The following is a 10375-nucleotide window of genomic DNA, read 5'->3' on the forward strand; positions in this document are numbered from 1 at the left end:
GATGTTGTTTTGTCTTTTTTTTATAGAACATTTTTTTTATATTATATTACACTAAGAATTAAGGTGTTTGCCATTTATAAGATTAATGTAAATTACACGAACTTTGACAGTAATAATTTCATTATTATTCACGTTACATTGGTAAGCATATACAATTATATTCTAAAATTCTTTTTTTTTCTCAAATAAGTTAAAATGTTCTAAGGAACAAAATACAAACTACGCACTGTTACTATAATTATATGTATTTTATTTTAGTTCGAGGTAGGTTAATTTCGTTCAATTAAACAAAACTCATTTTTGTGCACGATATATACAACATATAAGTGATCCATCCGGGGCGCCGGACGAAAACACGACAAAGTCAACATTTAAGTAAAGCCGTCGTATTTTCGCCTTGCGCCCCACGTAACTCTTATACATAACAATACCTGTAATCCCTTAAATAAATTGTCTACTGAACATTTGATCATTATATACTAGCAATATACACCAATAGTGGTATACGTCTGGGAATTATCAAGACTATATAGTGAACATATCTTTGTCTAAAAAAAGTAGTTACAACGTTCCTGCTGTATATATACTTTTCTCATCCATTATACATTTCCTATTTCCTAAATATCAAACAGACTATTAATGACCAGATGTAACTGATGCTAACAAATTGACTCTAGGCATGAGGTCGTAATATCATATGTAATTTACCTTGATTAAAGTGAATTGGTCTATAATGGCAGGTTTGTGTTTAGTATCAGAAACATAGTATCAGAAACAACGATCCACGAAATAATTACATGAATTATATTGTTATGTATGATGTTGGCAAGTGTTGGATTTTTCAAGTGATATTTTATGATGAATGTCTATTGACTTTATCAATATACGAAAAATATATGGAACATGTGCCCATTGTAGACCAATCCACATAACAAAGGCACTGTAGTTGCATATTTATTTGAAGATTGGTTTGACGTCGCGCCAACACTTAGATCATTGGCGACTTTCTAACTTTATTTGCAGAGAGAGAATGCCTTGTATGTTTGTCGTGTATTATTTCAGTCTCAAACGGACACCTGAGTAGAACGACGTTCCGTAAGCTTGCTGGATAGCTTCCTCACATTAAAGAATCTAAAATCCCTGAAAGGGACAAGTGGTGTGAAGTCAACGACCTTAACCACTCAGTCACGGACGTCAAAAGTTGATTAGATAGACCAAATTGTCCAAGCGTTTAATAACAATTAATGCAAGATAATAAAAAAAAATAAAGGTATGTTCTAAAATGCATAAATGCTAAATATTTCCTACGGTAGTGAATGTTATGTTCTTATTTCAAAACAAATTAACAATTATTTAAAACATTATATGACAAAACTGGCGGCATTGATCCCGATATTGTATCATAGTTTGGGGACCTTTCTGTTGAAAATGTGTCTGGGGACCTTTTTGTTGAAAAAGTGTCAGAGTTAAATCGTATGTATACATGCACAGTGCGTTAACTGGAGTGCAGGTATTAGTAACCCGTTCTCCAGAGCATGTCCATTGATTGGCTCTTTTTTGCTGCGGTTTACTTATTGTGATGGAAGAGAAAGGGAAAGCGACATAAATATCATATTCCGATGCTCGTTCATTGGTTACTTTTTCCGGGGGTTTCATATTGTGACAACAGGGAACGTGTGTTTATTTTTGACTATGATATAAAAGAGAAAGAACATCAAAACACTCGGCAATTTGATTAATACTCGGAGGCTACGCCCCCTCGTACAAATCAGATAGCCTCGTGTTCCGATGCTTTTTCTATTACTTGTACACTTGTAAGTTTATCTCATTCCAAGTTGCTGTTTTCACTCCAAAGACATTAAAATAAAATAGTGTCACTGTATTGCACAAAAAATATTTCCTGCGGTTTTAATGAAATATAGAATAACTCTTAGTGTGCTATGACTGATATGGAAATACATGTGAAATAATTATATTGCTTAAAATGTACATGTACATGAATGACTGAATGGAAAATACAGTTATTCAATATCAATTTTGGTTTTACTTTATTTATTTATTTAGTTAGTTATTGTTATTTTTCTTTCTTTCTTTCTTTTTTCTTTATTTCTTTCTTTTTTTTTCTTTCTTTCTTTCTTTCTTTCTTTCTCTCTCTTTCTTTCTTTCTTTCTTTCTTTCTTTCTTTCTTTCTTTCTTTCTTTCTTTCTTTATTTATTTCTTTCTTACTGTCTCTTAAATACATAAATAAAAAAGCTGAGTTGAAAAAAAGAGAAATATTATGAAATAAAATGCATATTTTTATTTTCCGTATTTTCAATATTAAAAAATATTTTTCACTGCAGTGAAACATATTTTCCATATTTTAACTGGTGTCTTGCAGGACTAAATTCCGCCAGTACAAAAAGGTGAATTCTTTCAAATTGTTATGTCAAAAAAGATATATTTTTATATAATAAGTTTTTTTCTCTTTATATACATAATTCATTTTTATCTGGTATGAAAATTATCATATTTCACTCGGGACTACCGTCACTTATGAAATATTTATTTTCAAACCACCCAATGAAAATAAATCCTGTATAATTTATAATTATAAAAAAAGCTTGAATCTCCTTTATTTATGACTTGTTGCATTAAAATCTACTGACCTGCCGCACATGTGAACGGGTTTCTGTATCACTTTATGCATGTGTGCTTTCATTTTTAAAATAAAAAATGCAATTTGTAGTTGTTTTTTGTGTGTGTGTGTGTTTCACTTGAGGTAAATGTAAATACCGCTGCATATGAACATTTGTAAAGTGTATAGGTCAAACTTTAGTTCGGGGTTTACAGAATAAAACTGTTCTAAATAGATATAGCTGAACAAAGTGAAAATTCTAACAACATTTGGTTTATTTTGGAGCAAAACATATAATTATTCATAACCTAGTTTAATTTCATAAAAAAGTACATAAGTATATAAATTATCCGTTGATGACAAGCTATTTCTAAAACGCACTAACCACCGTGTGTGGAAAATAACTTCAAGAATCGCCGATATATTCTCTGTTACAGCAGTGTATATCTCCTCACAGAACATTCAAATAGTTTTGTAGAGGTGTTTGCATCGTAATAGTGAATGGAATTTTGTAAATTAGATGTCGCATATATTGTAAAACGGAATAAACAACATAAACAACAAAGGGTGTTCAGAACCATTTGAAACGATATTGTTTGAATGACATATACATTTTTATAGGAATAGATCTTATCTGACAAAGGTTAGTTTATCTTGATGTTAGAATTCCTACTACTTGCACAAATATGACATAATCTAAATACATTTGTAATTGATCCATTTAAAATACTGAAATTTTATAACAACATCGTTAGAAGTTAATTGAATAAGTGTTAAAACATATTTTAAAATAGGTGAATACAATGTTTTTATACGGGAAATTCTGGATTATAAATATGTGTTTACATGTATAAAATATGAAATAAGGAGAGGCATGTAACTATGATTTATTCACGGGAGATGGTAGTTAGACTAAGCAGGATGTGTTTTTATGTAGTGTTTGCTGCTCGTTTTTCATCTGGATATAATGTGCCCAATTCAATTTCATTTTTGCGTGTATGATAATATCTAACGATCGTTTATCTTATTCGTAGTAAAAAATACATCTAATTTACTAGATAAAATAAAAAGTGGATTCTATTGTCTATAAATACATAGTATATTTTCACCGGGTGTACATGTTTTAAAAAGAAATATTTCATGACTGACGATGACCATGAGGGAAATATGACACTTTTCATATCTATAAATTGTGTGTTTATAATATACAATCTTTTCTTCTTTTGACATCACAATTTAAAATTCATTCCCTAAAATTCATACAAAACGACGAACAAAACGACGAAAATAAATCTAGTAATTATACACGAACACAAAAAAACCTTACATTTTCTGTTTCCATATTTTTTTTTCTCAATTTTTGATTTGAAAGACTTCCCCTTAAATTGTGTGTCTTGGCTGAATTTAGAACAAAGTAGTCCGGCAAGACGCCAGTTAAAATTCCCAATTTATTTCATTAATATCTCTCAATATTTAAATGTATTTAATAATGAACTCTTCTAGAAATATTTTATTTATCAAATTTAATGTTTTTGATTATTATTATTATTATTATTATTATTTAGCTTGTATTTTTAAATATATAGTTTTAATATCGTTTTTAGTGACGTATTGATGTAAACTGGCTGAAATACATACTGTCGGTATTAATTAACCATCATACTTGGTGAATAAACAACGGTTTTAATATCGAGGAAAAAGTTTTGAAGTCATTTTTCTACGTTAATGTATCTTTTTAAATACACTTTACTATTCATTTAGGTGATTTTAATGTATGTCATACACGCATTTCTTTTTTGGTTTTTAATGATAGTTGTTGTAAATTTAGTGAGTTATTGAAGCAGTTTTTTTTTGCTTGTTTTTTGTTTCTGGTTATAAGATCGACACATATTTCATATAGATCTACACCTGATGCAATATACATTTTCATATGTGACGTAGCCATAAATTATCAATTTAACAATTGGTGTTCACGTGAGAAATATTATTCTAGAGTCTATATAACATGCAGAGCAAACACATTTTATATTCAAATAACGAATTTTAATGTATTTTTGTTATTAAATATATTTTTTGTCGTTTATCGTCATACACTAAATTTTAATTTCTAATCATGACGTCATTATGTGAGTTTTGAAATACCGCTAGTACATGTAACTGCTAATCCTGTAAGGGGATATCACTGCGTGGAAGATTGAGAAATCATAATCATAAGGTTCCCAAATGAATGGCAATTTAACAATATTGATGTATTGTAGATTCCCATAACCATGTTCCTTTAACAGAGGACGGGTGTTCTTATGACCACATTTCCTCTCATTTGTGATTTATTAGAAATAAATTCGACTGTAAGTTGAGAAATCACATTTTAAAAATTGTCTTCTTTCAAATCATTCACATATGTGGTGTAAGACACAATATAAGTCTAAAATAAAATAATTTTCTAATAAAAAAAACCCCAAATATCGACGATAACACTAGGTGATTGATAATCTTTGCAGTCGGTGCCACATTTTTTATGTCTCAAAAAATCTTCCTTATTTCTTTTCGTTCTAAACATGATATAAGCTTACAAAGATAACAGAACAGAAATTCAGTATATCAGTAACATATTAAATAATTAAGTGTATGTTAAAAACTGAATTTGATGAACGAGCTGAATGAAATTATATCATGCGAGCCTCTGACGAGCATAATAATATTTTATTAAAAGGGTTCAATTAATTCAGTTATGAACTTACACGAATTTAATATTCTATTTATCACCAAAAATAAAGATCGTTTGAAGTGGAAAAGAACCAGTTTTTAATTGACGCGCCTATAGTATAACTTCAGAATATATGCACGGCCATGCAATAACATTTTTACGGAGTCGCAAAGGCGGCACGGGAATATTATATGTTCTATTATTCACGTGTAAACCAAGTTAGTTGTGGTTAGGATCATGGAACCCGCCAACGAAAGTGTTTGTATGCATTATCAGAGTTGTGTATTGGCGTATATTCAGTGCAATAAATTGCAGATAGACAACAATTTAATTTTATTTATTGTCTCCTTTATTCACTGTTTGACTTTTTCCTTTGAAAAGTGTGGGACGCGGCCTATATAGCCTTAAAGACATTTTACTAGTTTTCACTTTAAACGGTCTTTATTTTTGGTGTGTGATAAATAGAATATTAAGTACATCAAAGAAGTGTCTCTCGTGAACGCCAGATACGCCATACATGCAATATTGCATTTTGGTTTTTCTCTCGGAAAAAATAGTTCTATCTCAAATGTGCAAAACGAATAAATATCCTGTATGTATTAATTTCCGTGTTAACTGGAACGTCGCTGTGGTCAAAAACATACGATTTGAGTTTCTTACATACGTAGATCAGCTGGGATTCTTAACCCCGGTTTGAGTGAAAAGTGTTTTTCATTTTTTGGTCGTCACTTTTTACAATTAAACAAACGGAGTGAGCAAATGATCTGAAAGTTTGCACATAACATTTTTGGTCTAGATCTACAATGCCACGGGATTTTAGTCTCGAAAAATTACTGTGAAAGTAAAAGTATCGTGAAAAAAAAATCTTTTTAAATCATATCTGTGTCACAGATGGAGCTTGCGATCATACACAGACTAAAATAAAGCGAGTCTATATTTGCCGTTTTGATGCGTAATTTAATGTTACCATTTAATGTTCTTATAATAAAATATAACTTCATCACACAATATATATCAAATTATTATATCCATAATCCTTAACAATGGTTTGATTTTCGGGATCAACCTTGTTCCAGTACAAGTGGTGCGTCAAATTAAATTTTGTTGATATCAATAGTGTGTTTGTGAAATATAATACAATCTTGTAAAAAAGGCGCCAATCAATTCCGTTGTCATTGAATGGAAAAATTTACAAATACATCGGGGCGACATGTTTATGGGACAAGATCTATTTTAGCTTAAAGAATGCACCGGAACTTAAAATACCTCCTGTTTTTCCAAAGTCTTTGACTACTTGCTTTGGTTGATAAATGTGTTTTTTGCCAAGCATATGATTATGTTCAAACATATACGAAAATATTATACTTTCTGTAAATCCTGATTACTTTAATACGAATCCGCCCATGTATAGTTAGATGCTTTGTAGTTTAGTGCAAGAATGCTTGTTTGGCCTGACACATTTAAATATTCAACGACCTGTTGTCTGTAATTATCGGATTCCGAAGTAAACCATACGGATTTTAAACTATGGCAAAGCGGTAAATATGGTTTATGTATCACTAAAAGTTACCAACATAATACTTGCCTTACTAGCCTCAATGATAAGGAGTTAAGATTTTTAGTTTCCAATTGAAAGTTATAGGTTTGAATCTTGATAAAACTGTAAATTTTATGGATTGTTTTATTATATTTTGCGAACTTTGACTACTATGTTTTATTACATGTACATGCCAATCCCCATTGTACGGATGTACACAATAAAATTATGCAATTATTTGCATATGCATCTCTATATTAAAGACTTCGTTTAAAGTCATTTTTTTTACAGAAGAAATTAAAGAAATCATTCACTAATGCTGAATATAATTAAAAAGAAAGATAATTAAATAAATTTAAAAGAGATATAGTTTGTTAAGGATTCGAACTTGCAACCTCGCGATTGCTATGCTATCATACTTACCACTTGGCCATCGGGACATAACTATTATATATAAAAATATAAAAAAGTCCGGAACATTCCCAACATTAAAATCAATTATTTGATCGTAATAAATTACGGAAACAAACGAAAAAAGCGTCCGAATATTAGTGCGTCTCAGGTCAATATTACCACACAATATATTCGTAAATCACAACACACATTCCTTTTCTAAAACAAGCGGACATTTCTTTTATACATGGCGTCATGTCCGATAACTGGGCATACCATACAAAGATAATTGGATATAACAAATAAGTAGCTAATAAGTATATACTTATTGTATATAGTGTATACAAAAGACGGGATAGATATTCTCTTCTACTTTTTAATCACATATTAAAAGTAAGGCGATAACGTACAAAGGTGTATCGGTTTAATACAGTGCAATCTTAATCAATTAAAGTTTTAAATTGTACTATACCCATAAATAGAAAAGCTGATTATTTCATATATATTTAAGCTGACAAATTCAGTCATACATTAAGACTATTTTGAACCCGCTTTACCCGTCAAGTGGGATTTATAGTTCTATGGGACATAGACGAGAGCTTTCACCGGCCTTTCATCGCCAATGTCTATTTAAATTCAATTTGTCATGTATATTCATCCTTGAGCACAAAAAAACACAACAAAACTATGGGGAATACCCTCATTTTCCTTCCACGTTTGTCGACATATTCAGTTCAGACTAAACGTTGGGCTATTAATTCGATCCGGAACGTTCAGTTAATACATTTAGTGACTGAATTACTTGGAAGTGTGTTACAATACATAGTAACAAGTGAATTAATTACTGGTTTAAACTTTTTTCCAGGTACTTGTCAGTCTCTGGTAGAGAACGTGGAACAAATGGTAGTACTATTGCTAGCAAAAAGTCATGCCGTCGTTAAGAAAACAACTGGAAATCCTCATCAAAAGTTTATTGTAAACTACATATGAAATGGACCATTTATTCAATTCGTCGTTTTTCCAAAGCTATGTGAGTCTGTTTTTATTATTATCATTCTTATTTACAGGGAGTAATGCTTTATTTGACAGATGAATCGATCAGTAAATTTTCGGACATGATACATGCCACCATTCTTTCAATATTAATTTTATTCTGTGTTGAAATATGAAATGTTTTTCCAGTATGTATATGTAATTCATATTGCACTAGTATCTCATCCGGATTAATGATAAAGCCAAAATAGTGACGAGTTATCAGAACTTAAATATGTATAGTGAGTCTTAAAAGAACTCAAATGAGGGTTTGGCATGTAATTACTGAAACTATTTTACCATTGATGTAAGTCTGGATCTATAACATGTGTGAGGATTTTCAGATCATTCCCTCATTTCGTTTTTTCTAGAACCAAATTTTGTACATGTATTCTGCAAAAGACTACAAAAATCAGAAGCGATGCAACGCTTTTTACTCAATTCGGGCTAAGAATGTAACAAATATCGATATTCAACTTTATTCAACTTTATTCTGAGTGTATTTTTATCATGGAAATGTCCATTTTAAGTGTTTCACCTCATTTATAAGTAAGAATTTCAAATTTTATGTTGTTTTTTTTTTACATAAGTGGGGCTCCTTAAAACAACATTAATATTTATTATACAAAGTGTACTAGCTTAACTGTGATGTAGTTAACAATAGCACTGTTTGCTTTCTCATTGCAGTTGGGTAAATTGAAGTCCCCGTGTACATTGGATACGTCGTTGACGGGACAAAATTCAAACAGTTCTAATGAATCGTCTGTTTCAAATTGCACCACGCCGGCGTTCGATGATTTCTTAGATTTCGATTTTCCAGAACGTTTTAATTATGAAAAACCGACAGTTTATACAATTGGACTGAATCTATTCTCTTATTTAACACCATTTATACTGATTATAGGCCTTGTCGGAAACGGCCTATCGGCAGCAGTATTTAGCACAAAGAATATGCGGAAAATGTCTGCAAGTTCTTATCTGGCGGCTTTATCAGCAGCAGATATATGTACTCTGATATTCTACGTGTTTATTGAATGGTTACGAAGAGGACTTATTCACATCAACCCGGATGCCCAAATTATACTGCGAGTTCTGAATAGGAATGGACCGTGTCAAATACTATTGTTTTTCTCATATTTATCTCGAGTCATGTCAACTTGGATAATTGTGATATTCACCATCGAAAGATTTACCGGAGTGTGCTACCCTCTTAAATCGTTTAAAGGAAAATCTAGAAAGATCTTAATTGGAATGTTAGTTGTTGGTGGAATACTTGTGTCATATAAACCTATTCTAAGCAGTGAGAACATCCAAAAAGGACAGGTCACATGTACCTCTAATTCACTGTACAGCTTTGAGTCGTTTGTGTTAGATTCAATTTTTGCTTTACTAATAACACTTGTTCCTTTTATTATCATAACAATACTGAACTTATTAATTATGCGAACCTTATACCTTAGAAACCATCGCCATAGTGACCTCTTTGCTGAAACAACTAAAATACGACTAGAGTTTACGTTGATATTACTGGCGATTTCATTCTTTTTCATTGCATTTAATCTGCCTTATTCCGCGGTCTGGTTCAGGCATTTTTTATCATCGAGATTTTTGCACTCTGACGCCAGCGATTTCAATCATGGTGATATTGACTATTGGAACGGTGTGCTTAACGTTACCAGAACAGTGTTCTATTTAAACTATTGTGTAAATTTCTTTTTGTACAGTATCACTGGTGCATATTTCAGAAATGAACTAGCATTTATGTTGCGTTTCAGAAAAAGAAAACGCCGGATGTATAAGTCACATATCCGATGTAGTAGATTTGGCAGCTCAAATCATTCTGGAACCGTAGCTACTTACGTTGCATAAGTTAAAGCATAAGTTAAAGTTGTACATATATATATATGTGTGATTTTGTTGAGAAAAAAATCGTAAAATACGTATAAAAAGGTTATGCGTGAAGTCATCAATATTGCCATAAATAAGCAACCCTGGTCAGCCAGGTAAAGAGTGTTGTTTTAAAGTTGCATGCCTCCAGATGAGCCAAAACTGTTTCAAGGAAATCAAACGTGAGAATTAAATACTAATA

At 31.1% G+C, this 10375-nt stretch overlaps 1 protein-coding gene across 1 annotated transcript; it reads left to right on the plus strand.

The window, feature by feature from the left end:
- The first annotated feature begins 7647 nt into the window (after positions 1 to 7647).
- On the plus strand, positions 7648 to 10156 carry LOC132720085 (probable G-protein coupled receptor 142). Its single transcript, XM_060704076.1, has 2 exons — positions 7648 to 8284; positions 8974 to 10156. The coding sequence occupies exons 1-2, from the start codon at positions 8246 to 8248 to the stop codon at positions 10153 to 10155; spliced, it is 1221 nt and encodes a 406-aa protein (XP_060560059.1). The 5' UTR covers positions 7648 to 8245; the 3' UTR covers position 10156.
- Positions 10157 to 10375: the final 219 nt, after the last annotated feature.

This window comes from Ruditapes philippinarum, unplaced genomic scaffold (genome assembly GCF_026571515.1).
Source record: "Ruditapes philippinarum isolate M1 unplaced genomic scaffold, ASM2657151v2 ctg1621_1_1_1_1, whole genome shotgun sequence".
Taxonomy (NCBI): Eukaryota; Metazoa; Mollusca; class Bivalvia; order Venerida; family Veneridae; genus Ruditapes; species Ruditapes philippinarum.

What these genes read in the sequence shown, in the direction of transcription:
- LOC132720085 (XM_060704076.1), top strand. Translation starts at nt 8,246, where the DNA reads ATGGACCATTTATTCAATTCGTCGTTTTTCCAAAGCTAT. An exon ending in CGTCGTTTTTCCAAAGCTAT is followed by an intron (nt 8,285 to 8,973) that starts GTGAGTCTGTTT and finishes TTCTCATTGCAG; the next exon opens with TTGGGTAAATTGAAGTCCCC.